Genomic DNA, 23,510 nt, shown 5'->3' with positions numbered 1-23,510 from the left:
TAGAAAATCAAGTCTTCCCCAAATAGCCAAGGCCTGACGGTCAATGTATACAAAGAATTTGCCTCTTCTTTACTTTTAAATTTCAGTCTACAAGGCACTCAGGGGTAAAAAAGAAAAAAAAAAGGTATTTGAGAACAACCACTTTACCAGAAATAGCATGTCTGTTGGCCCTTCCAAATTAAAAATATATTTTAAATCACAAAATATGACAAATTGTAAGATTTGGAGAAAGTGCAGGGTGCTAATGCACAACTCTGTTATATTTACTTTCTGTGCCTCATTAATTTATTTTTTGGCAGTGCTAAGATTAAACCCTGGGCCTGCACATTTAAGCACCCTACCCTTGTCTTCCTTTCCCTATGCCTGAAGTATTTGATAAAAAATAAATGAAACATAATTCTTTTTTTGTGGGGCTGGGAACCCAGGACTTCATGGATGCCAGGCAAGCACTTGCTTTATTTTTTTTATTTTTTTGGCACCAGGGATCGAACTCAGGACCTTGCGCTTGTGAGGCAGGTGAGCTAAATCCCCGGCCCAACCACTTGCTTTATGCAAGTGATCATCACAATGTAGTATTTTAAATCATTTTATTTAAGGATATCACACAGTGATTTCACATCAGCAAATACTGATACCTGCTACTTATTCTTTGCAGTGTTACAGATTAAAGCCAGGGTCTCATGGATGCTAGGCAAGTGCTGTACCACTAAGCTACACCCCCAGCCTTATCTTACTCTTTGTAATGATTCGGTATGATTTCATCAGGCATATACATGACTTAAGTTTCTCAACTTTAAAGATTGTTTTCTGGTTTGACTGCATCATGGTGCTTGAGTCTGTCGGAAGGATTCCTGCCCCAATACCCGTTATATCTGTCCTTGAGAAGTTTATTTGTGAGATCTGGGCAGGTGGGCCAATCACATATCCAGCTGGCACCCCCGGGCTCCCTCCCAGTGCCAGGGTCCTGGCAGGCACTCAGAGCCAGTCGGTTAGACTAACACTGCAAGCATTCACACCGTACCAGATGGCCCCTTCCCACAGGGACCCTTCATTCATTCCACAAATGTTTTGGAGCAGTGGATTATGGGGACCCAAGGCCAATTCAGACCTTGAGGTATATACAGCCTTAAGACAAATAGTGCAAAACACTTTGGGAGTACACTGTTTAATTTTTTATTAAAATTTGCACTGGGGGAGGGCCAGGGATTTAGCTCAGTGGTTCCGCTGCCTGCCTCACAAGTGCAAGGTCCCGAGTTCGATCCCTGGTTACCAAAAAAAAAAAAAAATTTGCACTGGGGTATAGTTCAATGGCAGAGTGCATGCTTGGCACGTATGAGGCCCTGGGTTCAGTCCCCAGCACAGTAACAAAGATCTTAATCCCAGTACCCACATTTCAAGTGCTCCACAGCTGGGGTGTGGGTAGAGGTGCCTGTATTGATGGAGATACACATTATCTCCATCATGCTCTATGGCACAGCTCTGCAGGGAGGCTTAACCTCTGTGAGCTTTGGATTCCTACACGTTCTGGGTTCAAATCCTATGGCGGTTATTTCACAGCTGTAAAATTTGATCAAGTAACTCGATCTCTCTTTGAGCCTAAGCTTATAAAGTGGGGAATTACAACCTCTTCTTCATAGAGCTTTGGCAAGAATTCAGGGATAACAAACGTGAGAGGCTCTGCTCAAAAGCAAGTTTTGGTAAGTTAGGAGCTGTTATAATTAGGAGAAAGCTTCGGTTTCTTTAGAGACCCCACATTTTGGTTTCTGGTTCTGAGGTGTCCAGCCCTTGTTCCATCTCCAGGCCTAGCCCAGAGTGCTGTGAGTGGAGCTGTTTCTTCTCTCTTCTCTGCCTTTGGGAGCAGAGTTGCCCAGTCAACCTTTGAGGAGGGAAGAGAAATGAAATGAATGAATGGGGCTACACAGGCAGGATTTGATTGGGCCTTTTGCAAAGACAAGCAGGAAAGTCTAGGAAGTCATTATTATTTTGTTTCCCATTACAACTGGCTTGGTATTTTCCTACCAAAAAAAAAAATTCATCTTTTGGATAAGCACTTTCAGCTTCTGGCCCCTCCTTTACCTATTCTCAACTCTAGGGACAATCAGGCAAGCTGGAGCTCAAGGGTCTGGGCGCTTCTCCCTTTGGCCCAAAATAACCTCCTCCCCCACTTTGAGCCAAATGCTTGGAATTCTTTCAACCAGAGCACAAAGCCTTTCATCTGCCAATTACTGATAAAGAGAAAATGCAAATATGCTGGGGAAGGTGATCCATCAAGAGCCCAACATTTATTGAGTGACCACTTAGGATGGAGGCAGGGTTAGGCATTCTGGGGGAGTCAAAGGGGAACAAACCCTGGCTGGCTCATTCTTTTCTCAGGTTTGCAGTTTCCCGGAGGTTTGTAAAGGGAGGGGATTAAATTAGGTGACTAGTCAAGCCCTTCCTGCTCTGACAGCCAGGAACTCCCCATCGAAGTGATATATGGACCTGTTTTTACACTAAGGTGGCTGCTGGTGGACCTTTTCCTCATGCCAGCTTCTGGGGGACACCACGAAGCTACATGCGGAGAGGCAGATGAAGACCAATCATCCTGTTAACTAGTTTTGCTTTATTCTATTTTACTTACTTTTTATCACCATGCAGCCTGGGAGCCCTCCCTGAGCAGTTTAGTTCATTATGTGAAAAGGTAGTCACGCCAGGCTCCAACTGGAGCCTTAGTAGCCCCACTTCCAAAGCTGTGCGACCTGGGGTGAGTGGCTTTGCCCTTTGAGTCCTGATTTCCTTGCTTGCAAAATGGGGAATAACATGACGGTTTCTCTGAAAGGGTCCCTCTTTCTCAAGAGAGAAGCAAATGAAATGGTCCCGGGTTCTTGACAGAGGGCTGAAGAGCCCTCACCCACACTAAGGGCTGCTCTGGTTGCAGCAGGGTCAACGTGGGTGACTTCTATTCCAAGACAAGTTTCTGTGTTTGCTAGCTTCATCCCTACTTAAGATTTTTACAGCCTGTGAACATGGATTAAAACAAACTTTAAAAAGTCGCCTTCAGGGGCGGGTGCAAAAGAGTACAGATGATATGACAGGAAATTTTAAGGTGAGTGGAGGTGACGCTGTCTCAGGGTGACACATATGGTTTACATCTGATCTGGGTCAGGGAAGCCACTTCCTCCCCACATCTGTCTGGTTGCTTATTGACATGGAAACGACATGGCAGACCAATCATACAGATTTGTGGCTTCTCTGGGTCTCAGTTTCCCAATCTGTAAAATGATCCCCTCCAGCTAGCCCACAGGGTTAATAGCAAAGTAAAATGCCACGATAAATTTGGTGCAGTGGCGCATGCTTGTAATCCCTGCTACTTAGGAGGCTAAGGTAGGATCAAAACTTTGAGGATACCCCAGGTGTGGTGATGCGGTAATGCCAGGAGTCTGGGAAGCTGAGGGAGGAAGATCGAAAATTCAACCCCAGCCCAGGCAACTTAGTGAGACCCTGTTTTAAAAAGAGCTGGGGGGCTGGGGATTTAGTTCAGTGGTTCCACCTTCACAAGCGCAAGGTCCAGAGTTTGATCCTGGTACCACCAAAAAAAAAAAAAAAAAAAGCTGGGGATGTTTTTCAGGTGCAAAGGGCTTGCATTCAATCTCCAAGTACCACCCTAAAAAATAGACATTTTTTGAGACCAGCTAGGGCAACTTGGCAAGATCCTAATCTAAAAAAAAAAGAAAGAAAGAAGCTGGGGTGTAGACCTGGTTTCCTGAGTTCAATCCCCAGTACTGCAAAAACAAAACCGTACTCATGCCTGCTATATGCATCCTTTTGCCATGTCATCTTATCAGGAGCTTTGCCTCCAAGACCAGGCCTTGGGTGGCATAAGAGTTGGGAAAGAGGAAAGTTCAGGATCAACTTTTCTTAAAACTGAAGTGGACCGGACTGTTGCACATAATGGGACTCCAGGATCAATTAGGGTAGTCACAGGCCCTAGGTCCGAGGGCAGGGGAGCGTCGGGCAGCTAGTGATATGCAAAATTCGCAGAAAGGGTGCCCATACCTCTGCTAAGAAGCCACACAGGGTTAAATCAGGTGCGCCCGAAGTTTCCGTGCCCCCTCCCGGAGAACCTCATGCCTTTGTACCAATTTTCTTTTATAAAGACCCGACAGGGCTTACCTTTGGCTTGTTTGGGAGCTGCGCTGGGAGACGCTGGGTCCGATTCTGTGGGTATATCCTTCCTGAGCGTCAATTTCTTCCTCCTGACGAACCTTTACAAGTCCAACTTGTGTTTCAGGGCTCGTTGCCTATCAAAGGACTCCACCGAGGCGAGCAGAATGAATGAATGAAAAGGCAACGGCTTCCGGTCAGCTGCGGTCTGAACAATCTTTGGTCTGGCTGTATTTCCTGTACCTGTGTGTGCGTGTGTTCCAATTATCTTTCAGTCCTGGGAGTTTTAAAGTTACGCAGTCCATCCAGATATAGAGCTGCGCTAATTTGCTTCCGGGCCCCTCAAATGCCCCTTCCATATGGCAGGTTCGCAAACGGGGATCTGGACAGGATCGCCCCTCCCCCCAAAAGCCATGGAGTGGAAAAGAAAAAAAAGATTATATACAAAATGCTTTGTATTTGGGTCGCCAGCGCAGGTAATGGGGTCGAGTGGATGAAGAAAGAAGAGCCCTGAGTAAAGGGGCTTGGACTGAGGTGGGGGTCGTTGGGGGGGGGGTGCCAGGCCCCGGGGGCTTTCTCGCCAGCCAGCTCGGCTTGCATTTCCGCGCCTCCCGCTGAGGCCAGCAGTGCAAATCTGCACCTCCCTCCCCACCCCCTCCTCCTTCCCTCCCTCCCGCCCGGCCCTCGCCGGGATGCGCCCGCTGCCTGCAACTCAGCCCTCCAAAAGTCAGCTCTGCACACAACTCCCGGGCGGCGGCGGCGCCTGCGTGCAGAGGAGCACTCGTGACCCAACAACAAAACAGCGATGCCAGGGCGCTAACGGCGCCCGGAGCCTCCCGAACTCCCTCCCCGCCCCACACCTCCTCGGGCCACCGCCCCCCCGACCCCCAGCCCGGGCCGAGTGCCCCCCCATTAGCCCGGCTGCGGGCTCCGAGCGCGGATCGGCAACAATGTTTACGTTCCGGGGATTATGACGTCGACGCCTCCCCCCCACACAACTGCTGAAAATGGTTTCCTAGGACTTTGCAAACGGATCTGCCTAAGTGTTGGTGCAAAACTTTGTAGATCTCGGCTCTGGCTTGCTTTATTTATTTATTTTTTGGTTTGTTTTCTTTGGTCTTCCCTCCTCCCTCCCCTCCGCCAAAATGCAGGGGGCAGGAGTGTTGACAATTAATTGGTGAACTCTCCTAAAAAAATGGAGGCAGAGAAAGACTCTGGAAGAAGATTGGTGTGTAGCTCCCCCCCCCCCCCAATCTGTATCTGGTATACGATAGATCTATTTATTTTTTTGGTTGTTTCTTGCTGCCTGTTCTTTCCTTTTTTTTTTTTTTTTCCCTGTATTTTGCGAGAGGACCGGAAAAAAAATAATAAATTGCATGCAAAAGGAAGCAAGCAGCTTACTCCTCCAGTCTCTTGTGAGGCTCAGAGTCTCAGACACTTAAGTGGGGAGGTGGTAGCGCGGAAAGGCGTGGAGGGGGCTGAGCGGGCTCGGGGTTCGCCCGGATTCCGGGGGCTGCGGGGCCGGGCGCCAGGCGGCGGAGGGGGGAGGCAGGGGGATTCGGGGAGTGGTGGGGGAGTCTCCTTAGGAAGTGAGTGTGCGCGCGCGCTCGTGGGGAGATGAGGCAGCTGCTGGTGCGTTTTGGGGTCTCCGATGGGAGCTTTGTGGCGGGCCGTCTGCCTCTCCCCCTCCCAAGCCCCAGACCTCCTCCTCTCACCTTCTCTTCTTGAACTGGCGGTCGGTCGGCGGGGGCGGCTGGGGACTCAGCCCTTCCATTTCAGCTTTCCAGCTTCTCCGGTAGCTCGGGGGCGGCTCCAGCCTCAGCGATGCCGCCGGCCCCCGGTTCCGGCTTCCCGGCTCTGCCGCCGCGGGCGGCGGGGCTGCTGTGAGCGCCGAGCCCGGCGCCGCTGCGGCTCCTCCCGGGGCCTACATCTGCCCCGCCGGCTCGTGCCCGGAGCCCCTTCGCGGGTTACATAACCAGGCTCCCATCTGGGTGGGCAAAGCTCCTCACATCCCGGGGTAGGGGGTAAGGGAGAGCCCCTAGATGTTCCTGCCGTGGCTTCCAAAGATGCAGGAGGGGTGTGCTTCGTGTAGGGTGCAGCCGGACCCTCGGGGTGCGGGCCCCTCTTCTTTTCCTGCTTTTCAGCATCTTTGGCATTTGCGCAAAGTTGCTCAGATTGCAGTGGTGGGGTGCAGGGGGGCGCACGGCTCCTGCACCTGTTCGTGCTGGGGCCATGGTTACAAGGGACCCCCAGTCCCCTCAGTAATGTCCCGGGGTCTCTGGTTGGGTCCCCGCAGCGTCCGATTGACCGCCAGAGATACGACGAGAACGAGGACTTGTCGGACGTGGAAGAGATCGTCAGCGTCCGCGGCTTCAGCCTGGAGGAGAAGCTGCGCAGCCAGCTGTACCAGGGGGACTTCGTGCACGCCATGGAGGGCAAAGGTGAGGCGCCCCCTCCCCGGGCGTCCTCCGCGCCGCGGGCCGCGCGCACGTGGGGAGCGAGCTGCCGGTGGCTGGGTTCGTATTTCGCGCCCGCGTCCCCCATTCCAGGGGATCCGGTGACGAAACGAGGCCGAGCACTGGGGGGGTGGGGTGGGGTGGCGAGGGAGGAGGGCAGGCAGGAAGGGGGCCGGGCGCAGGCCTAGGCTCGGCCTGCACCCATCACCAGCCCCAGGATGGGCAAAGCCTGGGGGCTGCAGACCCAGGGGGACCTGGGGACGGACGAGGGAGGGTGCGAAAGCCGCGTCCTCCCCCTCCCCAGCCGTCGGGCTCCCAGCGTTGGCTGAAGTGCAGCTGTCTGGGTGGATTGCTGCTGGGGCGCCACTGGGATACCCCTGGGATATCGGGCTGAGCCCCCCCCCCCCAGGCTTGAAGTCTCCCAAGCCCCCGCCATCCTGAACCCTTCCATCCAACTGGTGATGGGGACGCGTTGGATTGTTGAGGCTATACCCCTGCAGGCCTGGGATCTGGAGAGCCTTGTGGGATCGTGGACTTTGCCAGGTTGAGCAGGGACCTGGTTGCTCTGTGTTGTTGGCCCGAACCCCATGGAAGTCTGAGCCCTTTGGCAGCAGCCCTGGCAGTTTGAAGCAGTGGGGTTATGGGGTGACTTCCCCTTAGGCTTACGACTGAGATTCTGTCCCCTGACAGTTTGAAGGCCGGAATTAGGGCACCTCTTTGAGAAACGAGGTCTCTTCTAGGCCCCAGGTCCTTGGTCTCCGTGGCTCTTCCAGTGTGGAGCAGTTTTGGAGAGCCACCTGCGGGACCTGGGTTTCCCTCTGGGCCTCCTACCCTGAGAGTGGCTGGGGTGCCCTCTAGATGTTGGGGTGTTGCTTCTGCTCAGGTCTGTGGCTCAAGAGCCCTGACCTCAGGCTGGGGCTGAGCTTGGCCCTGGGTCCTGGAACCCAACCCGGAAGATGCCTTTTGGAGTTTTGGGAAATGCGTTTGCCTATCCTGGCTTCCTTTGCCTCCTGGGGTGTGGGAGTTGGTTTTTTTCCCCCGCCTCAGATGTTTGAGTTTCAGTTACTCAGTTTCCATCTCCTGCATCCCCATCCCCCTTGGAAAACCCTTTCCTCTTGGTGAGCTGACAGCTGGGCAAGGCCTCCCTCCTCCAGGTTCTGGTTGAGTGGCTGGGGCCATGGGTTAGCCCCCAAGCCACTGTCCAGGCTTTGCATTTTTGAAGTTTCTCTTTTGTGCTAGTTGCCTCCTAGGGCGCTGGGCTCTGGTGGGTTGGGGGAAAGAGGGAGGAGGGAAGAAGACATTTTTTCCCAGCCTGCCCAGTCCAAGAGCAGGGTGCCAATCTCAGCTGCATTTAAATTTCCTACACATAAATTGGATTTCACCCCCACACGCCCTTTACTGAGTCATTTGGCAGAGCCTATGAGAAAATACTATGCAAACTTCCTAATTATTTGTCAGGAATCCTCAGCCCAGGATTTCAGAATTTTTTTCCAAGCTCATTTGAGGAAGTTGAAGCTGGAGTTGGGGGAGTGGGGGGCTTTGGGTGTATAGGTAGGGAAGGTTACCAGAGAGGGCTCCAAGGGCATCAGCTTTAATGGGCATCCATAGAGCTGCTGTCCTGGTTCCTTTCAAAGGACAGGGCCTTAGGGTTTTGCTAGTTAATTCAGATCTGGCCCCAAAACTCAAGGGAGGCGCTGAGAAACAGAAGGAGCCCTTAGCCTGGATTCAAAATAGAAGCTTCTTAAACTTCCCATCCTTTAAATCCTTAGGAATCCCCATTCACTGCGAGCCCCTGGGGATGGGAGCCGCTGAGGTCAGGGCTTTCCCGGCATTGGGTTTTGTTCTCTCTCTTCTGAGGCAGTTGCCTGGACCACCTCCTCCCCCAAGGCTGCCCTGGGGAACCATTTCCCCAGGGCAGTGGCTTCAGTGGCCAAGGGACATCAGACCAGCCAGGGAGGGCTTGCGCCCTCGAGGATTGCTCTGGTTCCCTGAGGGTTTGAGGCACAGGAGGACTGATCTCAGTCCCTCTCACCTCCCTATGCAGAGGTGCGGCTGGGTCAGATCTCCAGTTGGGGAACTGACAAGGAAAGCAATTAGTCCAAGCCTCCCTCATTCGCCAGGGCCTTAGGGAGGGTCTAGAGTCTGCACCAGGATGACCCCGGGTGAAAATCTGCCCTGTGGACTTTCCTGTGGGCCTTCTTGTGCCCCTTTGCGAAGTCCACCTGGAGAGCATCCCTCTTGGTTATCCAGTCCCAGCAAATCCTGTGATGCCCCAGCAGAATTTCACTCTGAAGACAACAAAGCTGTGCCCAGTTCCCTAGTTATTTTGGCACCAAATACACAGTTTCCAGGGAAACCGGCTTCCCCCCTCCCCTTTTCCATGCAGGATATTACAATAAGATTTTCACTGATGTTCAGCTACAATGAGAGCCCTCCTCCCAGCCTCTTCTCTGGGGCTTCAGATCCTCCCAGGTGGTGTCCTTCAGTTTTGTAGTCCCTTTCCTCTCTGAGCTCAGCCTGTGACACATTTGTCTGTCTGTTCCTGATTCTCTCCCAGCAATAGCTGGGCTCTTTCAGCTTGGGCCTCTTTCCGAGTCTCCTCCCCAATCCTGGCTGGCCTTGGCCTGTTCATTGACAAGTTTGGACCCGTGGGACACTCAGAGAATGGCTGAGTAGGCAGAGGAGCCAGCTGTGGGTCTGGCTTCTCGTGGGCTTTGCGCCCCATCATTTTCTGGAATCTCTTGGCCGTGGAGCCAGCGTCTGTGTCCAGCAGACCCCTGCCCCTTCCTCTGTCATTTCTCTTCCAATAGATCGTGGTACATTTGCTTCTGAATAACTTAACCAACTTGTTTTAATTCAAATATCCAAACAGATTTCAACTATGAGTACGTACAGAGAGAAGCTCTCAGGGTACCCCTGATATTTCGAGAAAAGGACGGACTAGGAATTAAGTAAGTTGTTGGAACTCATTGCTTCTTCCCCTGTCTTCCTCCCTAACACGTTTATATCTTGGGGATGGATTTCTTCTGTCCTCTGCTGGTCACTGTGGAGGACCTTTTCCCAGGATCTGGCAGTAGCATCTCCTGGTTCCAGGCCCGAGGAAGAAAGGGGTGTCTTCTGCAGGAATTTGGGCAGTGAGAATGTAGGATGCTTAAACAGTGATGACTTTTTCCCTAATGTACCCTGGGTTCATGCAGCAATCTCCTGCTAAGAAGTGTAGCTCTTCCTCCTCCCCTAACCTCAAATCAGGAAACTGAGGCAGAACCTGAGCTGTGGACCTGGATATGCAGTGTGGGAAGTGGGTCCTTGTGGAAGACTTAGGTGCTGGGGATCTGCAGGAGCTACAGGTGGGGAAGAGACCCAGGCGGGCTGGAAGAACAGGTTCTGCCCTCAGAGGAGGTAGGGGTAGGGGAATTGTCACTGCAGGCTGCCTCTCTCCAACATCTGCTGCCAGATGAGGAATAGGAATTTAACCTTCAGCGTCTTTGTTAATTGACAGTGTCCCCAAGGTCATTGGTCACTGTGGGCAGGCAGCATTAGCAAAGCCCTGGAACTGGAGGTTGTGTGACTTTTCCCTCTGGGAACTGAAAGCAGTCCCTTCCACTCTCCATACAAGTCCGAGTGGAGAGTGTTTTCTAGGGGCAGAACCAGGTGCAGAAAGGCTGCCCACTCTAAGGAAAAGAGACATTTGGCCCAGAACTCAACTCTTCAGTCTTAACCAGCAGAAGCAGGCTGGAGATGATGTCCTGTCCTCTGCTGAGATTCAGGCATTTTGCCTCTTGGGTGGGGGAAGGGGCTCCATGGTTCTGGGGTGACCCTTTCTTGAGGCGCTCCTGGTCTCCTTCTGTGTTATCTCCTTTCAACTTCCCCAGTCCAGGGTGAGGAACTCTCTTGGAAAAATGGCTTCCCCCTGGCCCAGGGTAGAGTCTGGCTCTTTGTTCCTGGCTCCTCACCAGTGTCTGTGCTTCTCTCTCTCTCCAGGATGCCTGACCCTGATTTCACAGTTCGGGACGTCAAGCTCCTCGTGGGTAAGTAGCTGGCTCTGTGCGTGGCTCAGAGAGGGCAAAAGAGGGAGCGGAGACAGGAAGGGGAGAGGTCTTCATCATCCGCCCACTTAGACTTTTTACTGTCCTTGAAAAGAAGGAGCCCGTAGGAGGAGGCAGGAGCAGGTGTGAGCTGCAACCATCCCTTCTGGAGGACAGGGCAGATTGCAGAGTCCTAGGAAGCCATAACAGAGCATTCTCCCGCTCTTACAGTTTTTTGAGGCCGACCTGGAGCGTAGCCACCAGCATTGGGCATCAGCAACGCAATCTCAGCTCTCTCCACTGTTTGTTTATAGGTTGCTGGGTAAACACTGGGTGCTCTGTGACCCCTAAAAGACTTTGTGGCTACTGCTTCCTCAGGGTTCTGGACAGGCCTAGGGCGGGGCCTCCGCTCAGTGTCCCGCCAGTGCCTGGTACCTCCCTGCGCACCTGCTGTGTGGCACATGACTTAGTGATCCTGACTTCTGACCAGGTGGCAGGTGGCATTTCAGATTGGAGCGGAAATTGTTCCATAAATCCATTCCTTCTCGAAGAACACTTCTTGCCCACAGGGTGGGCTGGGAACCTAGCACACAGGGCCCTGCCTTCTTGGCTGGAGCAATAGGCAATGAAGAAGTAAGCTGTGTACCTTTTCCAGTGGTGACAAGGACTGTGTTTTAGGTGGGTTGGTCAGGGAGGGTCCTGGGGGGCCGAGAGAGGCATTTGGACGGAAACCTTGAGAATCAGCTTTGAGAAAGAACATTTTTGCTGACAGCTGAGCAAAGGTAAGGCCCACGAGGACAGGATGAGCTTGGGGTGCGGAGGACCCGAGAGGCTGAGGGGGTGAGCTTGTTAGGAGAGGTGGCAGGGGCCACAGGGCCAGGCCAGAGGGTCCTGTGTGCTCTGGGAGGGAATGTGGCTTTGACTCTTAGTGCAGTGAGAAGATTAAAAGTAGGACAAGGGGGTTACTGTGTGACTTGATTATTTCTCTACCATGGGGGGATGCTTTTTTTGGCAGTACTGGGGGTGAATCCCCGAGCCTGTGGAATGCTGGGGACGCGCTCTGCCACTGAACTACATCTCCAGCTGTTTCTTTTTTAAATTTTATTTTGAGACTGGGTTTGGCTGAGTTGCCCAGGTTGGCCTTGAATTTCTGATCCCCCTGCCTCAGCCTCCTGAGTAGCTGGGATGACAGATGTGTGCCACCATGGCCAGACCCGTCTTTTAAATTGAGGTAAAATTCAGTGGTTCCACTGCCTGCCTCGCAAGCACAAGGTCCTGAGTTCAATCCCAGGTACCAAAAAAAAAAAAGGTAAATTGAGGTAAAATTCACATACCATAAAACCCCCCTTTGGAAGAAAAAAAAAATCCCCCTTTGAACCATCTTGAGATGTGCAATTCAGTGGTTTTTCGTATTTTCACACTGTTGTTGTATAAGCATCACTACTATTTACAGATCACTTCTGTCATCTCAAAAGTGAACCCTGGGGGCCCGGGATTTAGCTCAGTGGTTTCACCGCCTGCTGCACAAGCGCAAGGACCGGAGTTCGATCCCCGGTACCAAAAAAAAAAAGGGAACCCTGTACCCTCCAAGTCTCCTCTCCCTTCATCCCCTAGTGACCAGGAATCTGCTTTTCTCTGCATCAGACTTGCCTATTCTGCGTGTTATGTATAAGTGGAGTCAAATAATATTTGACTCTGCATCTGGCTTTCACTCAGCCTATTTTCAAGGTTCACCTGTGTTGTAGCATGTGTCAGAGTTTGTTTTTTGTTTTTTTGAGACAGAGTCTCACTAGGTAGCTGAACTGGTGGCAATCCTCCCGCCTCAGCCTCTCAAGTCCTGGGATTACATGTGTGTGTCACCACACCTGGCTTACTTTTTTTTCCTTCTTGTTTTTCCTTTGGTGGTAGGGATTGTACCCAGGCTTTGTGCATGCTAACTATGTGCTCTACCACTGAACATGTATTAATGTCTGAATAATAGTCCATTGTTTAGATGGACCACATTTTATTACCCATTCATCCATTAATGGAAATTTTAGTTGTTTTGCTCTTTGCTGTTATGAATAATGCAGTGACTGTTCCTGTACAACTTTAGTGTGAACATGAGTTTTCCTTTCATGGGGGTCTCTGGAGTACTTAGGAGTAGAGTTACTGGATCACATGCCGTCTTTGTCTTCTGTTGCTGTAACAGAATACCTAAAACTAGGTAATTTACAAAGAAAAGAGGTTTATTTTGCTTTCTGGTTCTGTAGCTTAGAAAGTGAAGAAGCTGACAGCTGCTTGGCTTCTGGTGGGTTCCCTGTCTTTTGTCAACTCGTGGCAGAAATAGGCAAGGTGAGCACAGAAGAGGTGAAACCTGCTATGGAACAACCTGGTAGGATGGTCACCAACCTGGCTCCTAGAGAAACATGTTAGACCACTCATGAGGAATCCCCCAGGCCCCACCTCTCAGGCAGGTGGAGGGATTAAAGCTGCGACACGGGAACTTCTGAGGGCCTCTCGCAAGCCATGTCACAGGGAATGGAGTCTAACTTCCTCCATTGCACCTGTACCATCTCCTCTCCCATAGCTAGGTGTGAGGGCTCTGGGTTCTCCTCTTTCTCGCCAACCTTTGTTATTGTCTGCTTTTTTATTCCTTTGGAGATAGGTTCCTTTTTTTTTCCAGTACCAGGAATTGAACTCAGGACCCTGTGTTTGCCAGGCAGGTGCGGCACCACTGGGCTATACCCCCGGCCCTGGAGATAGGTTCTTAATGTGTTACCAGGCTGGCCTCAAACTCCTGGGCTAAGATCTCTCCTGCCTCCAGCCTCCCAAGTAGCTAGGACTTCCTAGTGCATAGACCTGCAGCTTTCTGTGTGTGATTTTTTTGGGTTTTTTTGTTTTTTGGTACTGGGGATAAAACTCAGGTCCTTGTGCTCACGGGGCAGGCAGTGGAACCATTGAGCTAAATCCCCGGCTGTCTGTGAGTTTGATGATGGCCATGCTGGTGGCTGGAAGTGGTGTGGTGGAATTGAAAGTTTATAGGAGCCCACGCTGGGGCCTGTGTGGAGGAGGAAGGTGCCCAGTGGGGTGTCTGATGACCTGGGCAGAAGAAGTGGCACAAAATAATGGGCACAGATGCGCAGACGGGGGCATGCTGGCCCCAAGGGGATGGTGCTGAGCACAGATTGTGGAATCTGTTAACTGGGGAAGAAATCTGTTTGCTTAAAAAGTAGGTTTTTATTTTTTCTTAAATCTAGATTCTAGGGGAAAAAAAATCTAGATTCTAGAGGGCTGGGGATTTAGCTCAGTGGTGCTGCACCTGCCTCGAAAGTGCAAGGTCCTGAGTTTGATCCCTGGTATGGGAAAAAAAAATCTAGATTCTAGAAATCGTGAAGGAAGTGAATGTCCCTGCAGAAGAGGATGCACTGTCCCTGCTGGGGCAGAGGCTGAGGGCCCCTTAATCAGGCCTGTGCAGGGCAACTGCATAGCCTTTGGTGTCGAACACCCTCACTCTGAGGCTTTCTTCTTTGTGTGATTTTGTACAAGCTACTGAACCCGCCTGTGCCTCAGTTTCTCCATCTGTGTAACGAGGTAGTAACAGAGTCCACATCAGGGAGGGATTACAGTGTAAGACAATGAGTGAGTGTGTGCTTAGCATTATGCTGGGCAAGCAGTGCTCGGTAAATGGCTCGATATTATTATTATTTTTTAACAGTGATAAAATATACCTTTATTTACTTTTTTGAGTCAGAGAGTAGTAAGAAAAATTATTGCTAAAGTAGATATCAGGCAAACAGAAAGGTGCTTTAGAAATCCAGTTACCTTTGAATTTATTTAAACTAAGAGGAAAAGGTCATAATGTTTCCATGCAATACATACTTGGTTCTTTAAATAACAATTATGACAAACAGCAGAAAGAATCAAGGACTGCTACACTTGTGATCCATACAAAACACCAATATTTTGGATTGTACAAAATTAAAGAAATACCTCACTTTCAAAATACTGTAATAGCCAATACATAGAGCCATGCCTTAGGTGGGCATAGGAATGCAATTTAGAAAAGAAAAAAAAAAAATCACACTGGACCTATACAATTTCTTTAAAATCACTGAACAAGAAAACCAACATCGAACTTTCATACTGATTTTTCACAACTTCTGTACAGTACCTTGACTTAAATCCAAGAGCAAAAGTTAAGACTCTCCTCCTCTATTTTTGGTAAACAACTGCATGGTAAACTTCGATGACTTTTCCCCCTGGATTTTACCTGGGAGTGGCCAGTTTTATATTTTATTTAAAAGAGAACAGGTTTGGCACTTTTATACTGATGTCACCAATGTTAATATTTCTTCAGATCTCAGGAAGATTCATATTCTTTACAGCTGATACAGCATGGGCTGGAGCTCCTGCTAAGCCAGCCTCAGATTTCTCCAGTTTATTTTGTGCATCAATTTGTGTAACAATTTCATTCATATTGGTCTCCAATACCATCCCCCCCAATCACATTTCCGCAAGAATACTGTGAACCTTGTCTACGTGGAAAATTAAATCCAGTTCACAGACATTTTCAAAACATTTGTCTAATGTTTCCACAAACACAATCCCCCTTCTAGGAAATTACAAACATTTTCATCTCTCTTAGATACCAAATGGAAAGTCTCCCAAAGATTTGTTGTTGTGTATCTTCACTAGTTTGTAGAGGTTTCAGTCCATAATGGGCTGGCTTCAAGGCAGAGTGGCATGGCAGAGGGGCATCACAGGAGAAACACTCCGATGCATGTCAGGATAGGCAGAAGCCAGCAAGCAAAGTGGCAGCAGAAGCAGCAATGGCTCGATATTATTTATTAGGGTGGCAGGACATCAGAGTAGTGAGAGTATTTACGCAGAAGCATTAAAACCGAGTTCTCAGATCTGGGGTTCAGGCAACATTGCAACCTTAGTATGTTCTCCTTTCTTTCTTTCTTCTCCTTTTTCTTTTTCTTGTACTGGGAATTGAACCCAAGGGAGCACTAAACTGTGTCTCCTGCTCTTTTTATTATTTTATTTTTAGCAGGGTCTTGCTAAGATGCCCAGGCTGGCCTTGAACTTGAGATCCTTCTGCTTCAGTCTCCAAGATAGCTGGAATTACAAGTGTGTACTACCACGCCTGGCATACAACTTTAAATTATGTTGTCTGCCTGGCCCTTCTGGGAAACGTTTTGAGCCTTTTGCGGTTTTATTATGCTCTGGATAGGTCTGGGCTGCCTGTTTTTCCCTTGTACCTCATTTTTGTCTCGGTGGAAGTAGGAGAACTTGAGTAGATGATCCCTGCAGCCTGGCAGCACCACAGTAGCTTAGGATGGCAGAGAAAGTGGGCACAGTAAGGCTTCCCCACATCTCTTGCTCATTTCTGTTGATCAGATGTCTGATGAATAATAAATGCTTCAGGGAGGCAGGTGAGCCCTGGTGGGGCCAGGGCTCTGGTGGCTTCAGCAGGGCTGGGTATTACAATGGCCATTTTCCTCTGAGTCTGCACAGGCTTCCGGAGGTGTTGATAGGCACATTTGTCATACATGACAGAAGTGACAAATGTAGCTCAGGCTGGCCTAAGCCAAGTAGAGTTGGGCTATGCAGGAAATCCAGGCACATGGAGACCTGGTGCTCCAGAATGACCCCAGGAGGTCGCCTCTCATTGCTCCTTCTGCTCCTCTCTTTGCTTCCTCTTCTGGCCTTGTTTCCGGGCAGGAGTCCCCTCTTGTGGCGACAGGAGAGCCCATGATGCCAGGCTTACATCCCCGTCCCACCAGCCTCGGGTCCTCCTTCCCTGAGCCTGGCCTTCCCAGCCTGTATGTGGTTGGCACTGATCGGCTTGGCACAACCCCAGAGCTGGAGCTGGTGGCTGGAACAACAGCTCTCAAGGCTTGTGTGACAGAGGGAGATGGGTGACATAAATCAGGAGCTCTGAGCTGGGCATGGTGGTGTGTGCTTGTAATCCCAGCACTCAGGAGGCTGAGTCAGGAGGATCACCACAAGTTCAAGGCCAGCCTGGGCTACATAATGTCTCACAAAATACACATGCACAAAATAGCGGGGAGGGGGCAAGGCCAGCCCAACCAGGTGGCTGTTCCAGAGGAGTTTGTGGCTAGGTGTTCAGCCCACAACATGGGACTATAGGCTCTTCTCTGGTGTCCTAAGATCGCGCTATTCTCATCAGCTGTCTGCTCCTAGCTCACTGCCTTTTAGTTATGTAAGCGAGGTCTCACTGAATTGCTGATGCTGGCTTCAAACCCCTTGCCTCAAGTGATTCTCCTGCCTCAGCCTCCCAGATAGCTGGTACTACAGGTGTGTGTTCCCATGGTTGACTACTTGCCTTAAAAAACCCAGACATTTTGCTGAGTGTGGTGTCCCACACCTGTAATCCCAGCACTCGGGAAGCTGAGACATGAGGATCATGGAGGATCAAGGCCAGCCTGGGCTACATAGTGAGTTCAAGGTCAGCCTGAGCTTTGTACAAAGCAACACCGTGTCTCAAAACAACAAAAAGAGAATTTAAAAAAGAAACAGACATTTTTCATTTTGTAGCATTATGCTTATCAAACCTCTTTGTTGAAATATAATGTACATATAGATGGGCACACACGTGGGAGGTGTATGGATTCATTTGAACTAGTGGGAGACATCAGGGTAGGCAGCACCCTAGACCCCCTCTTTGTTCCCATCCAGCCCCTACCCTCTGAGGTTACCTGCTCTGTGGGCTTTATCTGTTTTCCGACTATATGTAAGTGGAATCATAACAGAAGTCCTCTATTGGTTTTAGTTTCTTTCACCCAGCTTTGTGTTCATGAGATTCATCCATATTGTTTGTTGTGTGTAATCGGTATATTTTCATTGCTGTTTAGTTTTCCATTATGTGAGTATTTTTTTTTTTATTATGTGAGTATTTTACAGTTTATTCATTCTACTGCTGATGAGCACCTGGGTAGCTTATTCCAGAACATGATTTTGGTGAACACACGTGTGTTAGTCACCTTTCCATTATTGGGCCAAATTATCAGATAGACACAATTTAGAGGAGGAAAGGTTTATTTTGACTCATGGTTTCAGAGATTTCAGTCCATGGTCAGCTGGCCTGGCTCCAAGGCAGAAACAGCATGGTGGAAGGACATGGCAGAGGGAAGCTGCTGACTGCAGGGCAGCCAGGAAGCAGAGAGAGAAGGAAAGAGCCTGAGAGGAAGGGACCAGGGACAAGACCCAACCCCCAAAAGCACAATCCCAGTGACCTACATCCCCCAGTTAGGCCCCCTCCTGACAGCCAGTCAGCTGTGAACTCCTCCGAGGTGATAGTCATTGGTGTGAGTAGAGACCCGTGATCCAGTCAGTGTCCAGAGCCCATCTTGACACATGAGCCTTTGGGGAACATTTTTTTTTGGTACTGGGAATCGAACTCAGGACCTTGTGCCTGCCAGGCAAGTGCAGTGCAGTGCTACTGAGCTAAATCCCTGGCCCTGGGGAACAACCCTAACACTGCAGATGCCCTGCTGTTGGACAAGGATGCATGTATGTTTGGTTTTAGTGGATTCCATCAAATCATTGTCCTGAGGAGAAGCATTGGTTTTGGGGACTCCCTGTCCTCTCCAGGAGTCAGTGTTTTTATTCTTATTTTAGCCGTTCTCCCATGCTGGTGGGTAGCAAGCTGTATCTCACTGTAGTTATATGAGTTTTACTAATGACTGATTAATTTAGCTCCAAATCATGTGTATTTGGATATCCTCTTTTGTAAATGTTTGATCAGGTCTTTTCCTATTTATTTATTTATTTATTTATTTGTATAGGGGATTGAACCTAGGGCCTTTGCACTAAGCTGTAACTCCAGCCCTTTTTTTTCCGGTACCAGGGATCAAACTCAGGACCTTGTACTTGCGAGGCAGGAGCGGTGCCACTGAGCTAAATTCTGGCCCAGCCCTTTTTATTTTTTGAGACATGGTCTTACTCAATTGCTAAGTTGCGCAGCTAAGCTTGAATTAGTGATCCTCCTGCCTCAGCCTCTCAGAGTATTGAGATTACAAGTGTGTGCCACCATGCCCAGTTTTTCCATCTATCTATCTTATTTTTGAGACAGGGTCTTGCTGTGTAGTTCAGCCTGATCTTGAACTGATTGTATAGCCCAAGCTGGCTTCAAATTCATGATGATTCTCCTGCCTCATGATGATTCATGATGAGTGGTGGAATTACAGACCTATACCACCATTCCCAGCATTTAAAAAAATATATTTCAGGGGCTGGGGATTTAGCTCAGTGGTTCTGCTGCTTGCCTCGTAAGTGCAAGGTCCTGAGTTCTATCCCTGTTAACCCCTCCCCCCAAAATATATATATATTTCAATTTATTTACTTTATGATATAACACAAGCCCAACTTTGATTAAATAAAACTTAGACTGAGCCTGGTGGTACATGCCTGTGATCTCAGCACTGGAGAGGCTGAGGCAGGAGGATCGCCTTGAGTTCAGGATCAGCCTGGGCTACATAGTGAGTTCAAGACCAGCCTGAACTATGTAATGAAATCCCGTCTCAAAAGACCACACCAAATAAAAGAAAACAAAAAACTTTCATATCTGTGTAGTAACAGTGAATGCCTATCTTCACAGGCACACACCTGTAGGCAAGTTGAATGCTATTACTGGTCATCACTGTGTTTTACTTGCTAAGTCTTATGAGAGCACTTAACACCTGAAACGCACGGCTTTGTTCAGCAGTGTGTGGTGGGCGTACGTGGTGTTCTGTGGTCGCCTCTGCACTGTGCAGTCAGGTCATCCGGAGTCAGGTGCAGTGCTGCACGCATGTGATCCCAGCACTCTGGGAGGCCAAGGCAGGAGGATTGAAAGTTAAAGCCCAGCTGGGGATTTAGTGCAGTGGTGCCGCTGCCTGCCTCACAAGCGCAAGGTCCTGAGTTCAATTCCCGGTACCAAAAAAAGAGGAAAGAAAGTTAAAGCCCAACTTGGGCAATTTAGAGATTTAGCAAGACCCTGCCTCAAAAAATAGGGCTGGAAACTACTGTGGAAATCAGTATGGAGATACCTCAAGGAATTAGGCTTAGAGGTCCCATTCGACCCAGCTATCCCCCTGCTGGGTATCTTCCCAAAAGAATTAAAAGAATCATACCACAGTGATATATGTGCACCCATGTTCATAGCGGCACAGTTTGTAATAGCTAAAGCTTGGAAACAGCCCATCAACTGGAAACTGGATAAAGAAGATGTGTTTTTTTAATAAAATGGAGTACTACTCAGCCATAAAGAACGAGAAACTAGAGACATTTATAGCTAAATGGATGCATATTGAGGCCATCCTCTTAAGTAAAATAAATAGGACACACGTGTAAATACCGAATAGTTTCTCTAGTGTGAGAAACTGAAAATGTAATTAAGGATACACATGGATGAAATTGCCTAATAACATATTTCTCAGATTGTGTTTCCATCGCGTGTCATATGACTGTATCGAAATTTAAATTAGGGAGAAGCTTGGCTTATGCGGAGTCTGCTAGCTAACTGGAGTTTTTTTCCAGACCATTATTTGTTCAATGTTGGTTTTGGGGATCATTCCTTTTTTTTTTTGGTACCGGGGATCAAACTCAGGACCTTGTGGTTTAGAGGCAGGCGCCGGAAGCACTGAGCTACATCCCCGGCCCTTGGGGATCTTTCTGAAACAAATCACATCCTCTGGTGTCTTGTTGGTGCTTGAGACGCTTTTTTAAATTATATGGAAAAATGTGTAAGTGCTTTTCAGTTTTGTTTTGGTTGAGTTCTACTGTATTTGAATATTATTGTAGTTTTTTTTTTTCCCCTTGCATTGTTCTTTGAATGGTTTTAATTTTTTTATGTGTGTGTGTTTGATAATAAAGTTATTTAAAAAAAAAATAGGGCTGGAATGTAGCTCAGTGTGAAGTTCCTGAGTTCAATCCCCAGTACAGGAAAAAAACAAAAAATTCAAGTCATGAAAAATATTGCTAAAAAAATAACATCATAATGTTCAAAATTTGCCATCTGCTAGGGGCACATTGCTAGCTGCTCCGGGTGGTATATGGCCTGTGGCCGCGGTAATTATCTCTGGAGTGCATGGCAGCAATGCCATGGAAGTAGGTGTATACTGTACTGTTCAGGGAGTATGACAGAAGGAAGGACTGGACTGGACGTGGGTGCAATCCCACACCCCCTCTTGGGGACCGAACCCAGGTCCGCTCGCATCCCAGCCAAGTGCTCTACCCGCCGTGCTCCATTCCCGGCCCTCAGATGCAGTTTTCCCCCCAAATATTTTCCATCACAGTTGGTTGCCTCCCAGGCTGCAGATCTTTCCGTGGCACGCTGATTGTGTTCACCCTGCTTGACCCCCATCGCCAGAGCCATTCCCTCATCTGTCTGTCCTTTGGTTTTCTTCAGTGACTAACACATTTTTGAAGCGCTTGGTCCAATTGTTTTACAGATGGCCCTTGCTTTCTTGTGATTCCGTCCAAGTTACACACACTTGGCAAGATTGCAGGGCTGATGTGTCTTTCTCCCTGGGTGCCACTGGGGAACATGCTGTCCCTGGGCTCCATTTGTGGGCCCCGTGGACCCTTTGTCAAGGTTGTGTGCATTGGCTGTGTCCACTGCACCTTTTCCATTCGTAGCTAATGTGTAATCTGGGGGAGGGATTTGGAGGTTGTGACTGTCCTGTTCCCCGCCATCTGTCACCCAGCACATGAAGTGTCTATTGTTGATTCTGCCTGAATTGACGATTAGGATGCTGGTTGCCAAAAGACTGTTGTTTGTACTTCCTTACTTGTGTCTTTTTTTTTTGCTTTAAGGTACTGCGGATTGAACTCCTCAGGGTCTTGGCACTGAGCTACATCCACTGCCCTTTAAAAAATTTTTTATTTTAAGACAGGATTTCAATAAGTTGCTAAATTGCAGAGGTTGGGCTCAAACTTTCGATCCTCCTGTCTCAGCCTTCCAAAGTGCTGCACTTACAGACATGTCCATGCCCAGCTTCTTGAGCCTTTTTTAAATTTATTTTTTATTTTTAGGCACGATCTCCATTAATCAGTAAGTCGCCCGTGCAGGGCTTGAACTCACAGTCCTCCTGCCTCAGCCTCCTGAGTGCTGGGATCACACACTGTGCGTCACCACTCCCGGTTTTTTTTTGTTTCCAATTTTAAACTCAAGAAAGGTTCATAGGGTCCGCCTACGCTCACTTTCCCATTTCACAGATGGGAAAACTGAGGGCTGGGGAGAAATGATGTGGGTTGTTCTGATGGCCCTGGCACATCAGGTTCAAATGTGGGTTTGCATTTCACTGCTGGGGAGATGAGGCTTCTGTAGACCCCATGGGGATGGGTGTGGATACGTTTGGTTCCAGCCACACTGGATTAGTGTGCAGGAGAAACAAATGTGTAGGGAGGGACGCTGGGCTATGGACCTGCAGGCCACACAGAAATGCAGGAGGAGAAAGTGTATGGTTCGGAGGGCCGAGGCCCGGGAGCCCAGGAAGGATGCAGCCCTTCTGCTTCCCCTTTCCCACAAAGCTCGTGCCCTGAAGTCACATCTTTATTGTGCACACTGATTTCCCTGACATGAGTCCCAGGCCCCTGGGGTAGCGCCTTAAAAATACTCAGCTGCTCCTTCAGTTACAGTGGGGCCACACCCTGGTAAACCTGTTGTAAGATGAAAATATCCCAAGTTCAATATACATTTATTGCGCTTGCCCTGCTGAACACCACAGGTTGGGAGCAAAGCAGAGTAGGGCGCTGGCTGTTAACCCTTTCAATTTTGGGGCTCCCTGCTGCCTGGCACCACGTGAGAGGTTGTGCTGCCTGGGATGGATCAAAGTGGAAAACCAGAACCATGGTTTCTGCTAAATGTGTTTTTGCCTTTGGATCATTGTTGTAAAGTTAAGAATTTGTTGGGGCTGGGGAGTTAGCTCAGTGGTTCCGGTAACTCCCATGCAAGCACAAGGTCCGGAGTTCGATCCCTGGTACCAATAAATAAATAAATAAAAAATAAAGGAGGGCCAGGGATTTAGCTCAGTGGTTCCACCACCTGCTTTGCAAGCACAAGGTCCCAAGTTCCATCCCTGGAAACTAAATAAATAGATAAATAAATTAATTAATTAAAAAAAAAAAAAAAGGACTAGGCAAGTAGCATAGTGTGAAGGCCCTGTTTTTAATTCCCAGAACCACAAACAAAATAAAATAAAAAGCCAATCCGAGGGCCCAATGTGGTGGTGCACTCCTATAATCCCAGCACTTGGGAGGCTGAGGCAGGAGGATTGCCAAGAGAGAATTCAAGAGAGTTCAAGGCCAGCCTGAACTACAAAGCAAGACCTTGACTCCAGAAAGTACCCAACCCCACTTTTCTCCCTTTTTTAAGCAGTACTGAGGATCAAACCCTGAGCCTCTTGCCTTTATACCACTGAGCTGCAACTCAGCCTGTGCTCGTTTCATAGATGTCAAAAACCAAAGCTGGGCCTGGGGATATGGCGCTTGCCTAGTGTGTCTTGGGCCCTGGGTTTGATCCCCGGCCCCACTCGTAAAAGCAGAAACGGAAACCCTAGGCTGAGTGAGTGGCCCACATTAGGAAGGCTGGGGAGCGGAGCTGAGGTTGCTGTGTCCGTCCGAGGAAGGCTGCTGCCCCACCTCCTGTAGCGCTGGGCCAGCTTTGCCTGTTGTCACCTGCATCTTCCTTGCTGTTGGTGTGGGTGACTTTTCGGATTTTCTTGCCTGGTTGGGTGTAGCCCAGATTTGTTCATGTAGGTTTGTGTCCTTAGGCCCAGCTATCCGTGAGGGTCAGGGCCTTGGGGCTCAGAGGACAGCCCTGGGGGACATTCTGGAATGCTGGCACTCCAGAGGCTGAGGCAAGAGGATCTCAAATTCAAGGCCAGCCTGGGCT

At 49.2% G+C, this 23,510-nt stretch overlaps 1 protein-coding gene and 1 long non-coding RNA gene across 12 annotated transcripts in view; one reads left to right on the top strand and one right to left on the bottom strand.

Annotated features, from left to right (window-relative positions):
- Nucleotides 1–1,157: 1,157 nt before the first annotated feature.
- On the bottom strand, nucleotides 1,158–6,058 carry LOC106009288 (uncharacterized). Its single transcript, XR_001183371.3, has 3 exons — nucleotides 5,859–6,058; nucleotides 4,153–4,386; nucleotides 1,158–1,876 (listed from the first exon to the last, which is right to left on the bottom strand). It is a non-coding gene; the product is annotated as an uncharacterized LOC106009288 (long non-coding RNA).
- The window catches only part of Kdm2b (lysine demethylase 2B), a 111,706-nt gene continuing 92,577 nt past the window's right edge, over nucleotides 4,382–23,510 (top strand). For 4 of the 11 annotated variants that reach the window (XM_087198300.1, XM_004843847.4, XM_087198296.1 and 1 more), the window contains exons 1-4: nucleotides 4,382–4,619; nucleotides 6,440–6,584; nucleotides 9,472–9,550; nucleotides 10,581–10,627. In XM_087198300.1, coding sequence (XP_087054426.1) covers nucleotides 4,503–4,619; nucleotides 6,440–6,584; nucleotides 9,472–9,550; nucleotides 10,581–10,627 — 388 coding nt within the window. In that variant the 5' untranslated portion in view covers nucleotides 4,382–4,502. Of the gene's footprint in view, nucleotides 4,620–4,871; nucleotides 5,372–5,702; nucleotides 5,776–6,439; nucleotides 6,585–9,471; nucleotides 9,551–10,580; nucleotides 10,628–23,510 lie in introns of those variants that run through there. The other 7 variants (XM_087198301.1, XM_087198299.1, XM_004843851.4 and 4 more) reach the window with 5 other exon arrangements.

The sequence above is a fragment of the Heterocephalus glaber genome, unplaced genomic scaffold (genome assembly GCF_053883595.1).
Source record: "Heterocephalus glaber isolate CG9 unplaced genomic scaffold, H.glaber_assembly_v1.0 deba00001687, whole genome shotgun sequence".
Classification (NCBI taxonomy): domain Eukaryota; kingdom Metazoa; phylum Chordata; class Mammalia; order Rodentia; family Bathyergidae; genus Heterocephalus; species Heterocephalus glaber.
This window is presented reverse-complemented; position numbering and strand designations above follow the sequence as displayed.